The sequence below is a fragment of the Papaver somniferum genome, chromosome 1, assembly GCF_003573695.1.
Source record: "Papaver somniferum cultivar HN1 chromosome 1, ASM357369v1, whole genome shotgun sequence".
In the NCBI taxonomy this organism is placed as follows: Eukaryota; Viridiplantae; Streptophyta; class Magnoliopsida; order Ranunculales; family Papaveraceae; genus Papaver; species Papaver somniferum.
This window is the reverse complement of record NC_039358.1, coordinates 217,109,279-217,134,121: the sequence shown is the minus strand read 5'-3', so window position 1 is coordinate 217,134,121 and position 24,843 is coordinate 217,109,279. Positions and strand designations below refer to the sequence as shown.

Below are 24,843 nucleotides of genomic sequence, written 5' to 3'. Positions count from 1 at the left end.
TGATTTTTGGCCACGGAGGAGTTGCCCCAAGTGAGATGTAGATAACATGAAGTTACGTACTTATCCCTAGTTAATGAATCTTTTTTGTGTCAAAAATATATATTGATATTTCAATTAACATCCTTTAGGAATTACCTAATTTGATAAATCACCCATTTTCTTATTTAATTACTTATTACGCGCAAAACCCCAAACCCCAAAAAAAATTAAGGGGTCTTGGATTTTTACATGATCTGTTGAATCCCACCGTCTTTCTCTTTCTGAGTTATCAGTTGCAGAGAACAACCAACCTGAGTACAGGGCTTTAGGGGTTTTTTATTTTGGAGGGAAAACGCTGATCATTCTCTGATGAAGAAAAGATTTCTACTTTCTTTCATTTTCAGGTATCAATGTGTGCAATCTTATATATTTAAATTTTGATTTTGCTTAGTAGTTTATTTTGTAAATGGCGAGAGGAACTGCTGGTACATCTCTGTATAGAATCTATTCATTCAGAAGAAATGCTAGGTTTTCTTTATTGAATCGTTCATTCCATTGTACAAGAGAGCAAGGAGATTGCTCAAATTCTCTTAAAGGTTCGATTTTTATTGATATACATCGAAATTTAAAATTAGGGTTACAGAATAAGATTTTTAGGGATTTTGAAGGTACCCATTGGAAATCATACTCTACAGAGGTTAACGGAAATGATGTTAATGGTATTCTTCCTGATTCAGCAGCGATTGATAGTTGTTCAGTAGCTTTACGTGATCCGGTAAAATTGTACGAAGAGCTTCGTGATTCTGAACAGAATGAAGGGAAGCTAACGACATCTGAGTGGGATGATATGGATGAGATTTTCAATTGCTTTGTTAAATCAGGATGGGCGTCTAACCAAGCTCTTGCAATTTACATTGGATTGTCATTTTTCCCAACAGCTGTTCGAAAGTTTCAAACTTTTTTCAAGAATAAATGTACTGGTGATGTTGCTAAGCATCTTATATCATTGGGTCCATGTGAAGAGTCTGAGAGGTTTCTTTTCCCCATTTTTGTCGAATTCTGTTTAGAAGAGTTTCCGGATGAGATCAAAAGGTTTCGGGGAATTCTTGATTCTGCTGATTTAACAAAGCCTCACACTTGGTTTCCATTTGCTAGAGCGATGAAACGGAAAATCATTTACCATTGTGGGCCGACTAACAGCGGTAAAACTTATAATGCTTTGCAGAGGTTTATGGAGGCCGAGAAAGGTATTTATTGTAGTCCTCTAAGACTCTTAGCCATGGAAGTCTTTGACAAGGTGAATGCCCTTGGAGTTTATTGTAGTCTGCGCACTGGGCAGGAAAAGAAGCATGTTCCATTTTCAAATCACGCTTCGTGTACTATGGAGATGGTTTCCACAGAGGAACTGTATGATGTGGCTGTTATAGATGAGATACAGATGTTGGCTGATCCATGTAGAGGTTATGCGTGGACTCGAGCATTACTTGGTGTAATGGCTGATGAGGTTCATCTCTGTGGCGACCCAAGTGTTCTGAAAATTGTTCGAAAAGTATGTGCAGAAACTGGGGATGAGTTGGTTGAAAATCATTATGAAAGGTTCAAGCCTCTTGTGGTGGAAGGAAAAACCCTTCTAGGGGATCTTCGGAATGTTAAATCAGGAGATTGTGTCGTTGCATTCTCAAGGAGAGAGATATTTGAGGTAAAAATGGCGATTGAGAAGTTTACGAAACATCGGTGTTGCGTCATTTATGGTGCATTGCCGCCAGAGACTAGGCGTCAGCAAGCTACTTTGTTCAATGATCAAGATAATGAGTATGATGTTCTGGTTGCAAGTGATGCGGTGGGAATGGGGTTGAACTTAAATATTAGAAGGGTTGTATTCAATAGTCTCTCAAAGTATAATGGTGACAAAGTTGTACCTGTTCCAGCAACACAGGTGAAGCAAATTGCTGGAAGAGCTGGCAGAAGAGGAAGCCGATATCCAGATGGACTCACAACTACCTTGCATTTGGATGATTTGCAGTACCTAATTGAGTGTTTAAAACAACCTTTTGATGAAGTTAAGAAAGTGGGTCTGTTTCCTTTCTTCGAGCAGGTTGAGTTATTTGCAGGGAAGCTCCCAGATATGACTTTCTGCCAGCTATTGGATAAGTTTGGTGAGAATTGCCGTCTTGATGGTTCTTACTTCTTGTGCCGGCATGATCATATCAAGAAGGTTGCGAACATGTTGGAGAAAGTTCAAGGATTATCTCTTGAAGACCGTTTTAACTTTTGCTTCGCCCCAGTTAATATTAGAGATCCAAAAGCAATGCACCATCTGTTGAGTTTTGCTTCAACATATAGCCAAAACCGTAAGGTTAGTATAGCAATGGGAATGCCCAAGTGTTCTGCTCGAAATGATTCAGAGTTATTAGACCTCGAGACCAGACATCAAGTTTTGTCTATGTATCTATGGCTGGCGTATCAGTTCAAGCAGGAGATGTTCCCTTATGTGGAGAAGTATTCTTCAATGGCAGAGGATATTGCAGATTTATTGGGTCAGTCTCTCACCAATGTTACCTGGAAACCTGAATCAAGGAATCCTCCCCCCAAAACCCAGAAGGAAGATGGCTACCAAAGGCCAATGTCCCTTATCAAAGAACAGAAAAAGAAGCGGCAGGTGCACGTTTTGCAACATAATCCTTCAAACCGGGGTCTCTCAACCTAAGGGTTCATGAATCAAGGAATCCTCTCCCAAAAACTCAGAAGGAAGATGGCTACCAATGTCCAAAGTTACTCCTGACGTTCTTCTGTGTGCCAAGGAAGAAGCAAGTGAATGTTCTGCTGCCAAATCCTTCAAATCATGGTAATGCGTTACGAAGGTTCAGTTTATCTTTTTCAGATCTCGTTGCGGATGTTAGATTAATGTATCTTTCGTTTTCCTTTTAGATAGTTGATAACTTTTGATACTATTCCAATTTTGCTAATGGTTCCATGTATTTATTCCCTTTCTATTGTATATTTTTTTCGGTTGTTAGTTACATCTTATATGCTTTATAAAAGCGTATTTTAAAATAGCTTGTAAAGTATGATTCTTGATGCTCTATATTATGTATAATGCCTCCTCAAAAAAAAAAAAAAACCCTACCTGGGGTTTAGAGCGATTTCAAGTACTCCCGTTCATTCAAGCTTTGCAGGAGGATCAGTCAGGTACTTCGATAAAATATGACCCTCTTTTGCTTTTACTGAATTTTCTTCTTTTTTGAAGATGATTCCACCCTCTATTTGGGCATTGATACTATGTTTATTAACTAATTGCTTACTTAGATTTTCTTTTTAGAGTGTATTTTTCTTGGAATTTTCTTGAAATATTGGAATCTTCTGAATTTAATGGAGGAGAGGGATTCTTTTTTTGTGGTTTTATGAATGTTTGAAGTTGTGGACCTTGTGGTGGTGAAATTTATATAGGCTGTGAAAAATAATTCAGTTAGGGGATTGAACATTTTGTATTCCATCCATAGGTAGTAGTGTCACCTTCCTTTAGGCTTTAGTATAATAAGTTACTTACTTGTAGGTGTACAGCTTCGGAGAGGGTGGAACAGAATAGCAGATAGTTATAGTTATTCATTGGGTTGATATAAGAAACAATCATTCTTCATTGTAGTTGGCAAACCTTGACCTGTGATCACTGTTCCCTGTTATGCAGTAAGATCAAAGTTCATTGAGTAGATAACTTTCTTTATAGTGTTGTTGATTCTTGAACCTGATGCTATGGTAACCATGTCATGACCTTGGTATTATATGAATTATAGTTAGTTTCAAAGATGTTTAGTGGCAACGGGTTCAAGTGTTTCAGGGTTTATGGATAAAAGGTGTTATATTTATTTCTCATATTACTTTACAGGTTCTAGAAGCAACTAGCAATGAGCCAAGGGATCCTTATGGATAAAATGATTCAAATCTGTCAGATATTGCACAAGATAACCGAAACTAGTAAGTCTATCTTCACTGTTTAAAATTTTTCCATGGTTCATTTTCTATGAAAATGCTTATTTATCTCGCATATCAGCAGCCATTGACATCAAATAATAATGGCTCTGCGTACGAAGTGGATCAATGATACTGGAAAAATCGGCGCCTAATGAACAAGGTGTGTGCATATTCTTTGCTTATACTGAATTTTTCCAAGATGCTCTACTGCAGTAATGTGATTATGCATTTTTACTTCATCGTGGAGATGTTGCATTTGTGAAACAATTATCTTATAAATTATTGGATTATGTTTTTGTTTGATCAATTATGTTAATGAATAAAAGTAGTTTGGTATCTGAATATGATCTTGCATATGGTTTGTTGCTTTATGTTTTGGGGGTGTCATTTTGCTTCATTTGTCAGCATGGTTTGGTGCCAGATATGCTTTATCTGAATATGATCTTACTTTTTTCGTTAGGCTTCAGACAGTTAGTTGTAGATTAGAAAGAATTCAAAGGTAGTATTGTCATTGTCCGGAGTATGGGTTAGTTATAGTCAGGAAGTTGTAATTTAAAGAGAGACTTTAAATAATAACGAACGATGATTTATTTGAAACATGTAGGTGCTTAAAGCACAGACAAATGCAATACAAGATATTGAAATACAATTGGAAAATGAAAACTACAACAAATGAAACTATAGAACAATCAGTCACAAACTGAAGCTTCCATCATAATATTTTCTCTTCTTTCGGCTTACTTCTTGAATAAACCAATAATAAAATGTGTAAGAAGGTCATTAAAGAGGTAGGGGAAAACATTTGTTCCGATACTTGAAGATTTGCATTCAGAGCATGTAAACCTAAAGCTTGAGGCATGATAACCATGAGCTTCATGGATGTGACTTTGCTTATTATTGCACTACTGAACTGATGATAACCTGCAATATTAGAATAGAATGTATGCTGTCAGAGTATTGATACTAACAGTAAAGCTTAAAGTGGCAATAAATATAGTGATGTAGGTTTTGGAATCGAGTAGTATCAGTACTTACATTGAAAAAGAAAAGTACCACAACTTCTCAACCAAATTAGTAGTAGACTGGAGGTGGAGGAGATTTCACTGGTGGAGGAGGAGATGAGAAGACGTATGGTGGAGGAGGTGATGGTGAAGGTGGGGGTGGAGATGAGTAAACGTATGGTGGTGGGGGAGACTTGACTGGTGGTGGTGGAGATGAGTAGACGTATGGTGGTGGTGGAGACTTGACTGGTGGTGGGGGAGATGAGTAGACGTATGGTGGTGGGGTTGAGTATACATATGGTGGTGGTGGAGGAGATGAGTATACATATGGTGGTGGTGGTGGAGATGAGTATACGTATGGTGGTGGGGGGGACGAGTAGACGTATGGTGGAGGAGGTGATGGTGAAGGTGGTGGTGGGGATGAGTAAACATATGGTGGTGGGGGCGACTTGACTGGTGGTGGTGGAGATGAGTAGACGTATGGTGGTGGGGGAGACTTGACTGGTGGTGGTGGGGACGAGTAGACGTATGGTGGTGGTGGTGGTGACTTGACTGGTGGTGGTGGAGATGAGTAGACATATGGTGGGGGAGGTGACTTCATTGGTGGTGGTGGAGACGAGTAGACGTATGGCGGTGGTGGAGGGGATGAGTATACGTATGGTGGTGGTGGTGGAGATGAGTATACGTATGGTGGGGGGGAGACGAGTAGACGTAAGGTGGAGGAGGTGATGGTGAAGGTGGTGGTGGAGATGAGTAAACATATGGTGGTGGGGGCGACTTGACTGGTGGTGGTGGAGATGAGTAGATATGGGGGTGGGGGAGACTTGACTGGTGGTGGTGGAGATGAGTAGACGTATGGCGGTGGTGGAGGGGATGAGTATACATATGGTGGTGGTGGTGGAGATGAGTATACGTATGGTGGTGGGGGAGACGAGTAGACGTATGGGGCTGGTACTGAGGATGGTGATGGTGGTGACTTGTAATAGTATGGAGCGGGTACTGGAGATGGTGGTGGTGGTGAGCTGTAATAATAGGGAGGTGAAATGTGCTTTGAGCATCCCTTGTAAGGAGTTTTGGATGCATAGGCAAATGGCTCTGTCTGGAGCACAATTAAATAGGGATTCTTCGACTTGACCTTGACTTGAACTCCTTCCTTTCCACCATGTAGATTAGTAGGAATGTTGCAGGCTGAACCCTTTGGTGCTGCATGAAGCTTAGCCTTGCAAGCTGCTCCTCCATATTTGCGATAGTTGAAACCTTTAATTGTAACACTGTATTTACCATTTATCTTGGTCTTTCCATAGGCTACAGTTTCTTTATCTCCTGCCTTGCAAGTTACTTCCACAATAGCACCTGTTCCCACACCAACATAGGCAAGTCGTTACTTATTATGACAACTGAGTTCTTGTTTGATAATATTCTTAAGTAGTACTGTAAGGTGCTGAAATATTATGACATTAAGAATAGCACTTTTACTGAAATGGACAGCACTGAATGTCTTTTGCTCTGCAAGTGACGCATTCAGTTTATTGTATGATGATCTTAGAAAGAAAAGTAATGAAATCGTGGAAGTTGTAAATGCTTACCTTTAAGGTGTTTCTTGGCATGGGATTTCTTTGGGTTGCTCCAGTCATAGCATCTGTAACAGTACACTTTCCCGATTGCTTTAATGATACGTGAGTGATGGTGTGGAATTGGGTATACTACTGGTGGTGGAGGAGATGTGTACACGTATGGTGCTGGAGGTGACTTCACTGGAGGTGGTGGGGATGAGTACACGTATGGTGGTGGGGGAGATGAGTAAACGTATGGTGGTGGTGGTGACTTAACCGGTGGTGGTGGAGATGAGTAGACATATGGTGGTGGAGGAGACTTGACTGGTGGTGGGGGAGATGAGTAAACATACGGTGGCGGTGGTGGAGATGAGTAGACGTATGGAGGTGGTGGTGGGGATGAGTAGACATATGGAGGAGGTGGTGGAGATGAGTAAACGTATGGAGGTGGTGGAGATGAGTAGACGTATGATGGTGGTGGGAGATGAGTAAACGTATGGAGGTGGTGGTGACTTCACAGGTGGAGGGGGAGATGAGTAGACATATGGAGGTGGTGGTGGGGATGAGTAGACATATGGAGGTGGTGGTGGAGATGAGTAAACGTATGGAGGTGGTGGAGATGAGTAGACGTATGGTGGTGGTGATTTCACTGGTGGTGGTGGTGGAGATGAGTAAACATATGGTGGTGGTGGTGACTTAACTGGTGGTGGTGGAGATGAGTAGACGTATGGTGGTGGAGGTGGAGATGAGTAAACGTATGGTGGTGGTGGAGATGAGTAGACGTATGGTGGTGGGGGGGACTTAACTGGTGGTGGTGGAGATGAGTAAACGTATGGTGGTGGGGGAGACTTGACTGGTGGTGGTGGATGATGAGTAGACGTATGGAGGTGGTGGTGGAGATGAGTAGACGTATGGTGGTGGTGGAGATGAGTAAACATTGGAGGTGGTGGTGACTTCACAGGTGGAGGGGGAGATGAGTAAACGTAGGGTGGTGGGGGAGACTTGACTGGTGGTTGTGGAGATGAGTAAACATATGGTGGTGGGGGAGACTTGACTGGTGGAGGTGGAGATGCGTAGACGTATGGTGGTGGAGGTGGAGATGCATAGACGTATGGTGGTGGTGGAGATGAGTAGATGTATGGTGGTGGAGGTGACTTAACTGGTGGTGGTGGAGATGAGTAGACGTATGGTGGTGGAGGTGACTTCACTGGTGGTGGTGGGGATGAGTAGACGTATGGTGGTGGTGGGAATGAGTAGACGTATGGTGGTGGGGGAGACTTGACTGGTGGTGGTGGGGAAGAGTACACATATGGTGGGGGTGGTGACTTCACTGGCGGTGGGGGAGAAGAGTAAACGTATGGTGGTGGTGGTGACTTCACTGGTGGTGGTGGAGATGAGTAGACGTATGGAGGTGGGGGTGGGGAACTGTACACGTACGGTGGTGGTGGAGATGGCGAAGGTGGCGGTGGTGAATTGTGCACGTATGGAGGAGGTGGTGATGGTGATGGAGGAGGTGGAGAACTATACACGTATGGTGGTGGTGGTGATGGGGAAGGAGGTGGAGGTGAACTGTATACATATGGTGGTGGTGGTGATGGGGAAGGAGGAGGAGGTGAATTATACACATATGGTGGAGGTGGGGAAGGTGAAGGTGGTGGTGGAGAATTGTAAACATATGGTGGTGGAGGTGTGTAAGGTGAAGGTGGTGGAGGTGTGTAAGGTCAAGGTGGTGGTGGAGAACTGTAAACATATGGTGGTGGTGGTGAACTGTATAGGTATGGATCAGCAGAAACAGATCCTACATTGTAAGATACAAAGACTACAGCCAGTGCAAGTGAAACTTGAGGCCATAGACGACCCCGAGTGGGGCCGCCACTAGTGTTTCTCATCTTTAGAATTCTTTCCGTCAGAACTTTTCTTCTCTCTTACAGAAGAGAAGATGATTAGAGAAAGAGAGAACAGAGGAAGATAAGAAGTGTGATTTGTTCATGAAGAATAGGTTCTATTTATAAGTGTCTGATTATTGAGAAGAGCTGTCACAAGCTCTTACATTTCTCAATTTTACTACTTCACATACTGTTTTACATAGCTGTGTTTCACTAACTCAATAAGGTTAAGGGTTCTTCGTGATCACTGATCATGCACAGAATTGAACATGGTAACATGCAGGCAGACGCTTCTTCTGCAATTAGATCAGTCACGTCCAGGGCAGTACATTGGATCCAAAACATTAGTTGACCCAAGTATAAACAATTTATTAAGGCAACATGGTGGAACATAAAATATTTCCAGTGGCTCTTGTTTTTAGTTTTAATTTCATTTGCATCTTTCTTTTGCAGTAGAGATTAATGACGTTGATCTAAATATGAAATATATAGATTAATGACGTTAAACTAGCATGAGGTTATCCAGATTACTTTGTCCGTTTTAGCAAGGTACAAAGCTGGGAAAAATATTATCAGAGGAAATATATTAGATTGTCTGTATTTCTGATTAACAGTAGGGATATCAATGAAAATCAATTAAATGAAGAAAAATGATGTGAATATTAACACACACTTACTTAAGTTTTTGAGAGGATAGATCATTTGCTATATGATTCAATCAACAAAACTGAACCATGGTTTGGGTTTGATCTTCATTTTCATGATTAAACAGATTCGTGAAGAATCAATTGTTGTTGACTTATGATTGCGGCGGCAGGTGAAGATTCCATTGTTGTTGACTTATGATTTCTTGTTTTTAGTTTTTATAGATTACTTTCCAGTCATTGGGTTTTTGCTTTTATGTTTTTTTTTTTTGGGTAACATGTAGATAACTTTCTTTATAGTGTTGTTGATTCTTGAACCTGATTCTATGGTAATCCATGTCATGACCTTGGTACTAAGCTTAGTGGCAACGGGTTCAAGTGTTTCAGGGTTTATGGATAAAAGGTGTTATATTTCTTTCTCGTATTACTTTACAGGTTCTAGAAGCAACTAGCGATGAGCCAAGGGATCCTTATGGATCAAACGATTCCAAATCTGTCAGATATTGCACAAGCTACCCGAAACTAGTAAGTCTATCTTCACTGTTTTAAAATTTTCCATGGCACATTTTCTGTTAAAAATGCTTATTTATCTCGCATATCAGCAGCCGTGACATCAAATTATAATGACGTCAATGATACTGGAAAAATTGGCGCCAAATGAACAAGGTGTGTGCATATTCTTTGCGTATACTGAGTTTCTCCAAGATGCTCTATTGCAGTAATGTGATTATGCATTTTTACTTCATCGTGGAGATGTTGTATGTGAGAAACAATTATCTTATAAATTATTGGATCATGTTTTTGTTTGATCAATTATGTTACTGAATAAAAGTAGTTTGGTATTCGAATATGATCTTGCATATGGTTTGTTGCTTTATCTTTTGGGGGTGTCATTTTGCTTCATTTGTCAGCATGGTTTGGTGCCAGAATCGAGTAACAACTTTATTTGTTAGCTTCAGAGAGTTAGTTTTAGTAGATTAGAAAGAATTCAAAGGTAGTCATTGTCCGGAGTATGGGTTAGTTATAGTCAGGAAGTTGTAATTTAAAGAGACTTTAAATAATAAAGAACGATGATTTATTTGAAACATGTAGGTGCTTAAAGCACAGACAAATGCAATACAAGATATTGAAATACAATTGGAAAACGAACACTACAACAAATGAAACTATAGAACAATCAGTCACAAACTGAAGCTTCCATCATAATATTTTCTCTTCTTTCGGCTTACTTCTTGAATAAACCAATAATAAAATGTGTAAGAAGGTCATTAAAGAGGTAGGGGAAAACATTTGTTCCGATACTTGAAGATTTGCATTCAGAGCATGTAAACCTAAAGCTTGAGGCATGATAACCATGAGCTTCATGGATGTGACTTTGCTTATTATTGCACTACTGAACTGATGATAACCTGCAATATTAGAATAGAATGTATGCTGTCAGAGTATTGATACTAACAGTAAAGTTTATAGTCGCAATAAATATAATGAGGTACGTTTGGTAATCGAGTAGTATCAGTACTTACATTCAAAAAGAAAAGTACCACAACTTCTCAACCAAATTAGTAGTAGACTGGAGGTGGTGGGGATGAGTAGATGTACGCTGGAGGTGGAGGAGATTTCACTGGTGGAGAAGGAGATGAGTAGACGTATGGTGGAGGAGGTGATGGTGAAGGTGGGGGTGGAGATGAGTAAACGTATGGTGGTGGGGGAGACTTGACTGGTGGTGGTGGAGATGAGTAGACGTATGGTGGTGGTGGAGATGAGTAGACGTATGATGGTGGTGGAGACTTGACTGGTGGTGGGGGAGACTTGACTGGTGGTGGTGGGGATGAGTATACGTATGGTGTGGTGGAGGGTGGGGAGGAGATGAGTATACGTATGGTGGTGGCGGTGGAGTGAGTGAGTATACGTATGGTGGTGGGGGAGACGAGTAGACGTATGGTGGAGGAGGTGATGGTGAAGGTGGTGGTGGAGATGAGTAGACGTATGGTGGTGAGGGAGACTTGACTGGTGGTGGTGGGGACGAGTAGACGTATGGTGGTGGTGGTGACTTGACTGGTGGTGGTGGAGATGAGTAGACATATGGTGGGGGAGGTGACTTCACTGGTGGGGGTGGAGATGAGTAGACATATGGTGGGGGAGGTGACTTCACTGGTGGTGGTGGAGATGAGTAGACGTATGGCGGTGGTGGGGGGGATGAGTAGACGTATGGCGGTGGTGGTGGAGATGAGTATACAATGGTGGTGGGGGGGAGACGAGTAGACGTAAGGTGGAGGAGGTGATGGTGAAGGTGGTGGTGGGGATGAGTAAACATATGGTGGTGGGGGTGACTTGTCTGGTGGTGGTGGTGGAGATGGGTAGACATATGGTGGGGGAGGTGACTTCACTGGTGGTGGTGGGGATGAGTATACATATGGTGGTGGTGGAGGAGATGAGTATACATATGGTGGTGGTGGTGGAGACGAGTATACGTATGGTGGTGGGGGAGACGAGTAGATGTAAGGTGGAGGAGGTGATGGTGAAGGTGGTGGTGGAGATGAGTAAACATATGGTGGTGGGGGAGACTTGACTGGTGGTGGTGGAGATGAGTAGACGTATGGGGGTGGGGGAGACTTGACTGGTGGTGGTGGAGATGAGTAGACGTATGGTGGGGGTGGAGGAGATGAGTATACGTATGGTGGTGGTGGTGGAGATGAGTATACATATGGTGGTGGGGGAGACGAGTAGACGTATGGAGCGGGCACTGGAGATGGTGGTGGTGGTGATTTGTAGTAGTATGGAGCAGGTACTGAAGATGGTGGTGGTGGTGAGCTGTAATAATAGGGAGGTGAAATGTGCTTTGAGCATCCCTTGTAAGGAGTTTTGGATGCATAGGCAAATGGCTTTGTCTGGAGCACAATTAAATAGGGATTCTTCGACTTGACCTTGACTTGAACTCCTTCCTTTCCACCATGTAGATTAGTAGGAATGTTGCAGGCTGAACCCGTTGGTGCCATATGCAACTTAGCCTTGCAAGCCGCTCCTCCATATTTGCGATAGTTGAAACCTTTAATTGTAACACTGTATTTTCCATTGATCTTGGTCTTTCCGTAGGCAACAATTTCTTTATCTCCTGCCTTGCATGTGACTTCCACAATAGCACCTGTTCACAAACCAACATAGGCAAGTCGTTACTTATTATGTATTGTCAATATTCTTAAATAGTACTTAAGGTGCTGAAATATTATGACATTATGAATAGCACTTCTATTGAAATGGACAGCATATAAAGTCTTTTGCTGTGCAAGTGAGGCATATTTTGAAAACTACTGTTTAAATGAGTTACCATAAGTAAGAATTTCTATTACTTGTTCTTTTTTTACTTCATTTAGGGGAAGTACTTCTCCTAGGTAGTAACAATTGATGCATTCAGTTTAGCTAGTAACTATTCATGCATTCAGTTTATTGTATGATGATCTTAGAAAGAAAAGTAATGAAATCGTGGAAGCTGTAAATGCTTACCTTTAAGGTGTTTCTTGGCATGGGATTTCTTTGGGTTGCTCCAGTCATAGCATCTGTAACAGTACACTTTCCCGATTGCTTTAATGATACGTGAGTGATGGTGTGGAATTGGGTATACTACTGGTGGTGGAGGAGATGTGTACACGTATGGTGCTGGAGGTGACTTCACTGGAGGTGGTGGGGATGAGTACACGTATGGTGGTGGGGGAGATGAGTAAACGTATGGTGGTGGTGGTGACTTAACCGGTGGTGGTGGAGATGAGTAGACATATGGTGGTGGAGGAGACTTGACTGGTGGTGGGGGAGATGAGTAAACATACGGTGGCGGTGGTGGAGATGAGTAGACGTATGGAGGTGGTGGTGGGGATGAGTAGACATATGGAGGAGGTGGTGGAGATGAGTAGACGTATGGTGGTGGTGATTTCACTGGTGGTGGTGGAGATGAGTAAACGTATGGTGGTGGTGGTGACTTAACTGGTGGTGGTGGAGATGAGTAGACGTATGGAGGTGTGGTGGGGATGAGTAGACATATGGAGGAGGTGGTGGAGATGAGTAAACGTATGGAGGTGGTGGTGGAGATGAGTAGACGTATGGTGGTGGTGATTTCACTGGTGGTGGTGGAGATAAGTAAACGTATGGTGGTGGTGGTGACTTAACTGGTGGTGGTGGAGATGAGTAGACGTATGGAGGTGGTGGTGGGGATGAGTAGACATATGGAGGAGGTGGTGGAGATGAGTAAACGTATGGAGGTGGTGGTGGAGATGAGTAGACGTATGGTGGTGGTGATTTCACTGGTGGTGGTGGAGCTGAGTAAACGTATGGTGGTGGTGGTGACTTAACTGGTGGTGGTGGAGATGAGTAGACGTATGGTGGTGGAGGTGGAGATGAGTAAATGTATGGTGGTGGAGGTGACTTAACTGGTGGTGGTGGAGATGAATAGACGTATGGTGGTGGGGGTGATTTCACTGGTGGTGGTGGAGATGAGTAGACGTATGGTGGTGGGGGAGACTTGACTGGTGGTGGTGGAGATGAGTAGACGTATGGAGGTGGTGGTGGGGATGAGTAGACGTATGGTGGTGGTGGTGACTTCACAGGTGGAGGGGGAGATGAGTAAACGTAGGGTGGTGGTGGAGATGAGTAGACGTATGGTGGTGGGGAGACTTGACTGGTGGAGGTGGAGATGTGTAGACGTATGGTGGTGGAGGTGGAGATGAGTAAACGTATGGTGGTGGTGGAGATGAGTAGACGTATGGAGGTGGAGGTGACTTAACTGGTGGTGGTGGGGATGAGTAGACGTATGGTGGTGGAGGTGACTTCACTGGTGGTGGTGGGGATGAGTAGACGTATGGTGGTGGGGGAGACTTGACTGGTGGTGGTGGGGAAGAGTAAACATATGGTGGGGGTGGTGACTTCACTAGTGGTGGTGGAGATGAGTAGACATATGGAGGTGGGGGTGGGGAACTGTATACATACGGTGGTGGTGGAGATGGTGATGGAGGAGGTGGAGAACTATACACATATGGTGGTGGTGGTGATGGGGAAGGAGGTGGAGGTGAACTGTATACATATGGTGGTGGTGGTGATGGGGAAGGAGGAGGAGGTGAATTATACACATATGGTGGCGTTGGGGAAGGTGAAGGTGGTGGTGGAGAATTGTAAACATATGGTGGTGGAGGAGATGGAGATGGTGGTGGTGGAGAATTGTAAACATATGGTGGTGGAGGAGATGGAGATGGTGGTGGTGGAGGTGTGTAAGGTGAAGGTGGTGGTGGAGAACTGTAAACATATGGTGGTGGTGGTGAACTGTATAGGTATGGATCAGCAGAAACAGATCCTACATTGTAAGATACAAAGACTACAGCCAGTGCAAGTAAAACTTGAGGCCATAGACGACCCCGAGCGGGGCCGCCAATAGTGTTTCTCATCTTTAGAGTTCTTCCCCTCAGAACCAAAACTGTGATCAGAACTTTTCTTCTCTCTTACAGAAGAGAAGATGATTGGAGAAAGAGAGAACAGAGGAAGATGAGAAGTGTGTTTTGTTCATGAAGAATAGGTTCTATTTGTAGGTGTCTGATTATTGAGAAGAGCTGTCACAAGCTCTTACATTTCTCAGTTTTACTACTTCACATACTGTTTTACTTACATAGCTGTATTTCGCTAATTCAATAAGGTTAAGGGTTCTTCGTGATCACTGATCATGCACAGAATAGAACATGGTAACATGCAGGCAGAAGCTTCTTCTGCAATTAGATCAGTCACGTCCTGGGCAGTACTTTGGATCCAAAACATTAGTTGACCCAGGTATAAACAATTTATTAAGGCAACATGGTGGAATATAAAATATTTCCAGTGGCTCTTGTTTTTGATTTTTATTTCATTTGCTTCTTTTCTTTTGCAATAGAGATTAATGACATTGACCTAAATATGAAATATATATGTGAAAACAAGCTGATATCAGCAGTTTATATTCTACTATTACATGAGACAAACTACATTGCAGGAGACAAGCAAAATACGTGTTTTAACGTGTATGAAAACTCCATGTTCTGTGTAGGTCACACTTATTATTTGCAGATATGCCATAGTGGTTATATGTGAATCTGAAAATATCACCATTTACTTTTACTTAGCAGAGTAAAAATCTTTTACAAATTCTTAATGTTTTTCTTTTACGCTAAGGGTTGGCACTAATTGTTTGTGACCCTGCAGGTAACCACTGCTAACGCTCAATTGGAGTCAAGGATGTTGCAGCTGCAAGCACAAGCAGCTGATGAAGCAGAAGGGAATATAGCTTTAAAATCCCCAAACTGGACAATATAGCTCAAGCTACCCTCCATCATCCTGGAAGATGATGGTTGCAACGTGTGGTACGATCAGCGAACAAACCAAAGGCTACTCAGTCTCACTTTGCAGCGACTCAAGGGTACTGTACGAACCCACCCAAACTTTCCATTTTGAGACTGAGATTATGCAGAAATCCGATTATCCTTCTATTTTTTTAGACAGACATCCAAAGTCCAACTTATTGATTATTCGGGTATTGGGAATTTGTTAATCAGCTCTCAACCAATTGACAGCTTGCCTATTCTGAGAGTACCCTTTCGGATTATTCCAACTGAAACCAATAGAAAACGCATAGAGACCTGATTGTGGATAGATAGTGTTTTGTACCAGCAGCTCTATTATTAGTGCATTTGCAGTTTTGCACATGTAATAAGTATTTATAAACTGCAGCTAGTAGGTGTGTTCATTTTATTAATCTCTTTGACTTCCAAAGCGAATATTCGGTGATATGAGTTTGTGTTTTGAGTTTATCAATTATTCTTTACTTTGAATCCCTAGGTATATTACCATGTATCAGCAGGAATGTTAAAGAAAATTTTCAAGGGCGGTAACTTTATAAAAACAATTTGATCAGAGACCAAAATCTACTTAGTTGGAAGAAAAAACATTCAGGGACTTGAGAGATCAAGGTGATAAAAAATGATAACATGTCTCGCAAACAGAAAATATTATCATGTACTTGGACCCAAAATCAACTTGGTAATGGCAAAAAATGGCCATTACCCTTAGGTGGGCCCCACAGTAAAACACCAAAGTATTACTGTCTTCTCTTTCTCTTTCTCTGTTGAGACTTGAGAGCAGAAATGATCAATGGTGGAGTCGTGGACAGGAGGAGACTGTTGAAATCCAGATGAAAACGAAAACGAAGAGGAAACTGTTGAAATGTAAAGAAACACAAGTTTGCGAGTCAGGGTTTTCATTGGTATTGAAGACTTCTATCTTGCATTCAGGTACTTCATCAAAATCAAACCTTTTTTTCTTCTTTTAATCTTTAATTGGATTTTAACTATCTAAGAAACTGTAATTTTGAGTAAATTAGGTATTTCCAGAATTGGGTGTTTTGTATACTTACTTACTCAAGAAGTATTTCTAGGGAAATTTGGTCCAAAAAGTGAATTTTAATGGTGGAATTACTCTGGTGGGTTTTTAGGTTGAGATTAGGCTGCCTATAGTAATATGGTAGGGGTATTAAGTAATTTCTATTTTGTTAAGTTAGTTGCAATTGTCATTTTCTTGAGTATGAGTTGGTTATGGTTAGTTGTAAATTTCCAAGTTTGTTTGAAAGATTTGAATAATAATGAACCATGATTTATTTGAAACATCTATAAAGCACAGACAAATGATCTACAAGATATGGAAAAATTCAATTGGAAAAACGAAAACGATAACAAGAAGTAATTATATTAAACTAGCTATTGGTCAGTGCCGTCACAAACCGAGTACTACTTTTACTTGAATAAACCGATACTAAAATGTGTAAGCAGCTAACTAAACAAGTAGAAGAAAACATTTGTTCTGATAGCCCTTATAAGATTTGAAATTGGGAATTCATGAATTGTATTCAGAGCATGTAAGCGTAAAGCTTGAGGCTAGATGACCATGAGCTTCATGGAGGTGAATTTGCTTATTGCACTAGTGAACTGGTGATAACCTGCAATATTGTACTACAAGGTATGTTGTCAGAATATCGATATGGGCAGTAAATATTGAAGTGGCATAATTTCAATGATGTTGGTTGTGAGTAGTATCAGTACATACATTGAAAAGAAAAGTACCACAACTTCTCAACCAAATTAGTAGACTGTAGTGAGACAAACACATACTAACACTTTTTTACTGGATAACTCAGCCTAGAATGAGATATCAAGGTTTCCAAGGATGTTTGTAGTAGTCGTAAAATGGTGAAGATGCTGGATACGGTGTTGGTGTTGACTCGTAATAGTATGGCGCGGATACTGGAGATTGTGTTATTGGTGATTCATAGTAGTATGGGGCGAGATCTGGGGATTGTGCTGGTGGTGATTCGTAGTAGTAAGGGGCGAGATCTGGATATTGTGTTGGTGGTGATTCGTAGTAGTATGGGGAGAGTTCTGGAGATTGTGCTGGTGGTTCGTAGTAGTATGGTGTGGATGCTGAAGATGGTTGAGGTGGTGATTTGTAGTAGTATGGGGCGAGATCTTGTGATTGCGCTGGTGGTGATTCGTAGTAGTATGCTGTGGGTGCTGAAGATGGTTGAGGTGGTGAGTCATAGTAATAAGGAGCAGGTATTGGAGATGGTGAGTTGTAGTCAGGAGCTGGTGTTGGAAATGGTGGTGGTAGTGGTGGTGACTTGTAGTATGGAGCAGGTGGCGAGGGTGGAGATGGTGGGTATCTGTATGGTGGAGGAGGTGACAGTGAGGGGGGTGGATTCGAGTTGTAGTAGTAAGGAGCTGGTACTGGGGATGGAGGTGGTGGTGGTGATTTGTAGTAGTAAGGAGTAGGTACTGGAGATGGTGGTGGTGGTGATAAGAAGTAGTAAGGAGTAGGTACTGGAGATGGTGGAGGTGGTGATTTGTAATTGTAGGGAGGTGAAATGTGGTTTGAGCATTTCTTGTAAGTAGTTTTGGATCCATAGGCAAATGGCTTTGTCTGGAGCACAACTAATCGGTGATTCTTTGACTTAACCTTAACTTGAACACCTTTCTTTCCACCATGTAAGTCAGTAGGAATGTCGCAGGTTGAACCCTTTGGTGCCATATAGAGCTTAGCCTTGCAAGCTGCTCCTCCATATTTGCGATAGTTGAAACCTTTAATTGTAACACTGTATTTACCATTGTTTTTGGTCCTTCCATAGGCCATGATTTCTTTATCACCTGCCTTGCAACTGACCTCCACAATAGCACCTGTTCTCACATTAACAAAGACAATTTCTTAACTTACTATTTTGACAATTACTGTTTATATGAATTACCTTAAGTAAAAGAAAATATATTCTGGTTATTTTCTTTGCGCGGTTATTAACATTTGATGAATTGAGTTTATGATCTAAGAAAGAACATTTATGAAATTGCGGAAGTTGTAAATGCTTACCTTTAAGGTGTTTCTTGGCATGTGATTTCTTTGGGTTGCTCTGGTCATAGCATCTGTAACAGTATACTTTCCCGACTGCTTTAACAATAAGTGAGTGATGGTGTGGAGTTGGGTAAACTACTCGTGGTGGTGGGGATGTGTAATAATGAGGTGGGGGATACTTGGTTGGTGGTGGTGGCGAAAATGAGTAGACGTATGGTGGTGGTAGGTTGTAGACTGGTGTAGGAGGCTCATATGTATTTGGTGGCGGCGACAGCTTGTAGACTGGTGGAGGAGGCTCATACATAGGTGGTGGTGGTCGGTTGTACACTGGTGTAGGTGGCGGCGGCGGCTTGTAGACTGGTGGAGGAGGCTCGTACGTAGGTGGTGGTGGTGGGTTGTAGACTGGCGTAGGAGGCTCATATGTAGGTGGTGGTGGCTCATACGTAGGTGGTGGTGGTCGGTTATACACTGGTGTAGGTGGTGGTGGCGGCTTGTAGACTGGTGGAGGAGGCTCGTATGTAGGTGGTGGTGGTGGGTTGTAGACTGGCGGAGGAGGCTCATATGTAGGCGGTGGTGGTCGGTTATACACTGGTGTAGGTGGTGGTGGCGGCTTGTAGACTGGTGGAAGAGGCTCGTATGTAGGTGGTGGTGGTTGGTTGTAGACTGGCGGAGGAGGCTCATACGTAGGTGGTGGTGGTCGGTTATACACTGGTGTAGGTGGTGGTGGTGGGTTGTAGACTAGTGTAGGAGGCACATACGCTGGTGTAGGTGGTGGTGGGGAACTGTAAACATATGGTTGTTGATGAAATGGAGATGGGGGTGGAGGCGTCTTGTAATCAAATGGTGGTGGTGGTGGTGGTGGTGAATTGGACTGATATGGATCAGCAGAAACAGATCCTACTTGGTAGGATACAAAGACTACAGTCATTGCAAGTATAACTTGAGACCATGGACGACCCTGAGCAGGGCCGCCACCAGTATTTCTCATTTATCACTTTAGAATTCTTCCTCTCAAAACCAAAAGGTGATCAGAACTTTTCCTGTTTCTAATTTCTTTCTATTACTGAAGAGAAGATGATTAGAGAAGGAGAGCTCAGATGAAGATGAGAACTGCATTTTGTTAATGAAGAATAGGTTCTATTTATAAGTGCATGGTTATTTACTTGGCTAGATTTCACTAATTCAATAAGATTAAGGGATTTTCGACGTAATCACTGTTTAGGTTAATAATAGGATATGGAAGCAGAAGCTTCTTTCTGCAAGTAGATCAGTCAAGTCCTGGGTCCAAAACAATAGTTGACTGCAGTAAAAACAATATTTTAAGCTAGTAATGGTGGATATAAAGTATATCCAGTCTCTTATTATTTTACATTCACTTGCGGTAGAGATTAATGGCATTGATGTACATCCGTAAACTATGGGAGTCAAGCTGATACTAGCAAATTTTTATATTATTGTTAACGACTACATTAGAGAAACTGCATTATAAGAGATTAATTCTAATTGTTAGTTGCCATGCAGCTACGTAGGTAACAACAGGTGCAGAAGATGGACTAACACCGACGGAGCACTAAAATCTGATCAAGTGGAGTGTTTGATAGTCCAAGCACTAGTCAAGTGGGCAACAAGCATGATCCTGCAACTTCTTCTAATTTCTGAATCTTACAGATCTACATTTTGTATAACTAGGGTACATCTCCTATATGGGAATGCAGTTATGCAGATGCGTAAGTCAAACTGGTAATGGTGCAGCTGACCAGTTCTCTAAGTACTTCAGGATTAACCAAGTCACTAGAGATTGGTACGTGAACGCACTTTCTTGTATAAGGGTTTTGCCGTCAATGAAGTGGATTAGGCATGTAGCTTTAAAAACACTAAAATTGGTAATATAGCTTAAAGCAGCACTGTCGTCATCTTGGAAGGTGATTGTAAGAATGTAATATGAGCAATGAATACAACCATAAAGCTACTCTCAGTTGGCAATGTCAAGGCTACCTGAGAAAAGGCAAATTTTGCACCCTACATCTTAACTATGATCTCTCCATGTATACTAAATCAAATTATACAAATGATAGCATTTTAGAGATTATAGACAATCCTTTAAATCGTTTTTCTTTTAATCCAAGGCCACTTCAAATGGTAAAATGACTAAAAATGAGTTCAAAAGTTCAGACAGACAAACACTGGTTTCCATTTCAGATTTGTAGCTATGATTAAAACATGGATATCTCTCTCAATTTAAAAAAAAAAGCAACATCTTAGAAACCGAGTTCCAAAACCTGTGATTATGTGAGATTTTTTTTTTTTTTTTGATGCAAAGAAATTTGTATTACTTAAGCACTGTCGTGCTCGATGAATTTTAACAAGAATGTAGGAGGAACTCTGAGCCATGTGCTCGAGATACCTTCTTTGCGGGCATATTTTGCCAGTTCATCGCACACTTATTAGCTAAACAAATTGGTGTGCGCACAAAACCAACTTTCAAAAGAAACTACAAGAAATAAAATGTCTTCAACAATTCCCCTGTGCTCGCATGGGACTTCTGCATCTTTTCCTTGTATTACTTGGACTAATGGAAGATAGTCAGTCTCTATGACAATCTTGTTATAATTTAACTCCAACGCCATTTTGGTGGACTCCAACACAGCCAAGCATTCCAGTTGTTCTGATCCAGTAGCTAATGGTGAGGACTGTAGTTGTCATAAATCTGACAATTACATTCCACTATCACTAAATGAGAATTTAGGTAATCATCTTCTTATTATATGAAATGTGGATAGAATTACAAGGATTGATCAAGCTATTACAATGATCTATTTGCCCTAGATTTACTTTCTCTCTTTCTATTTTTTGACCAAGACTCACTCTAGAACTCCCTTACAAGTAATGACCTCTCTCCTTTATATATGATTTTACATAGTGGATGACAGCTAAGAAACCCACTATTTTCGGGATCACTATGCGACACAATGGCTCATATACAATCACTCATCTCCACATAGCGTACCTCTTCGCACAGTTCTTCACACTTTACTCGTGACTTTGCTGACATCATCTGGTGCGTCATCTCAACTTTGTTGTGTGCGATGCTCTTCGCTAAGTTGTATTCTTTACTTCGCTTGATTACTAACGTGTGCGATATTTTACTCCTACATTTTGCCTCTTCTCATTTCGCTTATTCTTCAGAGTGAGCGGTATGAGAAACTTCCATCTTATGTCATCGCACATGTTAATCCTTTTATGTTTTATTTTACCGACAATTTCCCTGAATTCAAGCTTTCTTTATGTACGCGTGTCCTCTTAACCACTCATCTTCCGACACGTCCTTTTAACCGTATGTTTCTATCCGTTCAATTCTTCGCATTAATGAGAATAAATCTCGAAAAACGGGTCGTGCTTTCCTATATACTCTCTTCTACCTTTTCCCTTACTCCTCTTATTTCTTTTATTCTTCTTCACCTTCTCTGCAAGCTTATACTCTTCATTCCCATTCTTCAATGGCTCCCGCTGGTAAAAAGATGGAAATTGAATTTAACAGATTAAAAACTGAATTCAATCAGAGGGGTTATGAACTTTCTCTTCCTCCTTCATCTAATTTCGCATCAAAACTTAACCTTGATCTAATCAAATATGATCAATGGAATAATCAAAAAATCATCGTTGCGTTAGGTCAACTCTAATTTCTACCAATTCCTCTATATAACCATGACATTCCTCTCTTCTATAGAATTCTTGCTGATGATAGATTCACACGAGGAATATTTCAGTTGAGTGGTGATGTTATTAGGATACCATTAGAGTATGCTCGTCGCGCAGCTGGTCTTGGAAATTCTTACCCTGATGAAGTGCGAAAAGAGGATCATCGTGATGATCCTCTTTTCGCACGATGATCACGATGGGCGCTGTTAATAACTATTACGTCGCTGTTATGAAAAGTAACGTAACTAAATGGGCTGTTCGCATAAGAAGAGTAGATGGTATCGCTGAAGATAAGAAAACTATGCGAGATATTGACTGAAATTCAAATTCTAACCGAGCTGCTCGCAGATCCAATGATTCCAGTTGGCTTAATTGCCCTGTCATCTTAGAAGGTTCCTCTGTATCTGGTAAAGCTGAGGATGGTTCTGAAAATTCTCTGCCTGAAGATTTCCCTCTTTACCAACCTTGGGAGTTTAAATTACTCGAAAATGAGGAAAAGAAAGTAGCGGTATGTGATCCTCTTGATCCAATTTGTAACTTCTCATAACCTTCCTTCTCATCTCTTATTTCTTTTCCTTCGCAAGATGCCAAAAAGGTCAATACTTCGCGCAAGCTATCAACTTCGCAGAAAAAGGAAGTAAGAAACACTCTTTCTATTTTTAACAATATTTTTGCCTCTGTTTCTTATCTTGATTATTCGCGTAGGTGAATCCTTTGAATGACAAAAATTTAGGCAAGGGCAAGAGCGTTCCTAAGAAACCCACCTCAAAATTTGTATCCAAGATAACTACGTTAAAAGATGATGTCTCTAGGAAGCGTGCGAGATATGATTCTTCCTCAAGTTCGAAATCTTCAGATGAAGATACTTTTGTTTCTGAAGAAGAGGTATCGATCGATTTGTATCAGAAGAAATTATCTGATCTTTTTTCTGGAGATGGTTTTGCTACTCTTGAGGATGATGAAATGGATCGTGCTTTCAAAATGGTCTCAAAGATCTGTACTGCTTCTAATTGGGAAGATCGGTCTCTTCGTGGAGCTGCCTCTTGGATAAACCCAGATTTTCAATTTGCGATGAATGGCTTGGTAATATTCTGTAACATTTGTCTTTTATCTTTTCCTTAATATTTCTTCTTTTATTTATAATGCTTCTTTTATATTTCCACAGAATGCTCGCATATCTTATGCGATTTCTTTAGACAATGAAAGAAATCTTCGCAAGTTGCAAGATGAGAATGCCAAGCTGAGACATGAGAAGTCTAATCTTTCGGATGTGAGTGCGAATCTTACAAGCGAGAATACAAAACTTAGAAATGAGAATTTAACTAATTCTCAAAACCCAAGAAATAAACAAGGAACTCATTGGTATGTGACTTATATTTTCTCACTCCTTTTCTTTTATGCGATCATTCGCACTTCTTACTTAGTTATCTTCGCAGACCTGTATGACCTTTCAGATGAAGCGGCTAATCTTCCTGATGCTGAAATTCTTTTAGAGCACCTCAATTCCTCTTTAAATAATTACCCTACTCAAGGATTTGAAAACCTTAGCTTGGAAGAGTTAAAATTAAAATATACCACCCTTAGAAAATGCCATAGAAGTGCATTATCCTCTGCCAATAGTTTTAAACGACGTTTTTATGAGAAGAGGGAAGCAATTCAAGTATTGGAGGCGAAGAAGAACACACTTATTATTGAAAAAGATGAAATCGCTCTTAAGGGTGCGAAGGCACTAGAACATTTTCAAGAATCTATTATTGAATTTAAAATAGAACGTGATTTAGCTTTTCGTGAGAGGGACATGCTTATCGAGGAGAGAAACTTAATTCGATCTCAACTCCTTATAGAAAGTGAAACGGAGTTTAATTGGGATGCTAGAGTTCTGAACGATGCTAGAAATAATTTAGGTGTAAATGTTAGTCTTCAAATTGAACATCGCACACAAATTGCAAATATTATTTCCAATTATGAAGGTCATTTGTTGTTCTTTCACTTATAATTTTAAGAATAATTTTCCGTTATTTTAACTCATTTGTTGATACTTCGCAGAGAAAGAGAAGGAGTATCAAAAGAGAATTGTAGAGTTAGAAACTGGCTTAAATGCTAAAGAAGAAGAATCATCCGCTTGTAACTCTAAGTATCAGCAATTGAAGGTAAATTGGTTCAACTTAGTCCAAAACAACAGTAACGATGCCAATCGCTCTCGTGAGGCTGCTGTTAAAAGAGTTTGTCTGGAGAATGGTATTCCTTTGTCAAAGTACAGTTTTCCAGTGATTCCTGAAAATGTACCCATTCCTGATATCCAAGTTTCTGATGGAGAAGAAGACTCTGAAGAAGATTCCAAAGAAGAAGCTAGTAATTCCGAAACTGAACGAAATGAGGAAGATGAAAATTGATTGCTTCTTCTCGTTGTAATTTTTTGTTGTTGTAAATTCTTGTAAATTCAGCTTTCATCTTTTTAATATAAATCTTCTTTTCTTCGCTTCGTATTTATGACCTCTTCATATGCATATAAGACTATCAAAATAGGGCAAATAACACTTCCTTTGCATTCCCATTTTTGCCTCTTGTTGTTTGGCATATCTTGATAGACCAAGTGTGATGGTTATCCTCCATCATAAACTTCTCTTGGTGCGAGCACATGTGGAACTTCATGAATAATTTCTTTTCTTTTCTTGTATTATCTATGAGGTCTTATTTTTGCCTTCCTATGTAAAGG

The 24,843-nt window shown here is 41.0% G+C and overlaps 3 protein-coding genes and 2 pseudogenes across 8 annotated transcripts; 2 read left to right on the top strand and 3 right to left on the bottom strand.

Moving 5' to 3' along the window:
- Positions 1-223: 223 nt before the first annotated feature.
- On the top strand, positions 224-15,817 carry LOC113315897 (DExH-box ATP-dependent RNA helicase DExH18, mitochondrial-like). Of its 6 annotated transcripts, none has more exons than XM_026564157.1 (6): positions 224-2,824; positions 3,863-3,951; positions 4,031-4,108; positions 9,468-9,557; positions 9,638-9,698; positions 15,243-15,817. In XM_026564157.1, the coding sequence occupies exon 1, from the start codon at positions 446-448 to the stop codon at positions 2,684-2,686; it is 2,241 nt and encodes a 746-aa protein (XP_026419942.1). In that variant the 5' UTR covers positions 224-445; the 3' UTR covers positions 2,687-2,824; positions 3,863-3,951; positions 4,031-4,108; positions 9,468-9,557; positions 9,638-9,698; positions 15,243-15,817. The 6 variants fall into 6 exon arrangements, with proteins under 6 accessions (XP_026419942.1, XP_026419949.1, XP_026419927.1 ...); XM_026564164.1 differs by having other exon boundaries at positions 4,028-4,108; XM_026564142.1 differs by having other exon boundaries at positions 224-3,168.
- On the bottom strand, positions 4,519-9,767 carry LOC113360175 (annotated as a pseudogene).
- Positions 10,091-14,774, bottom strand: LOC113315931 (annotated as a pseudogene).
- A 993-nt stretch (positions 15,818-16,810) lies between the features above and the next one.
- LOC113315925 (extensin-2-like) lies at positions 16,811-19,523 on the bottom strand. Its single transcript, XM_026564169.1, has 2 exons — positions 18,447-19,523; positions 16,811-18,259 (listed from the first exon to the last, which is right to left on the bottom strand). The coding sequence occupies exons 1-2, from the start codon at positions 19,414-19,416 to the stop codon at positions 17,241-17,243; spliced, it is 1,989 nt and encodes a 662-aa protein (XP_026419954.1). The 5' UTR covers positions 19,417-19,523; the 3' UTR covers positions 16,811-17,240.
- Positions 19,524-22,323: 2,800 nt separating this feature from the next.
- LOC113360168 (kelch repeat-containing protein 1-like) lies at positions 22,324-24,520 on the top strand. The gene is made up of 6 exons (XM_026603707.1): positions 22,324-22,405; positions 22,517-22,635; positions 22,833-23,210; positions 23,293-23,974; positions 24,174-24,365; positions 24,447-24,520. The coding sequence occupies exons 1-6, from the start codon at positions 22,324-22,326 to the stop codon at positions 24,518-24,520; spliced, it is 1,527 nt and encodes a 508-aa protein (XP_026459492.1).
- Positions 24,521-24,843: the final 323 nt, after the last annotated feature.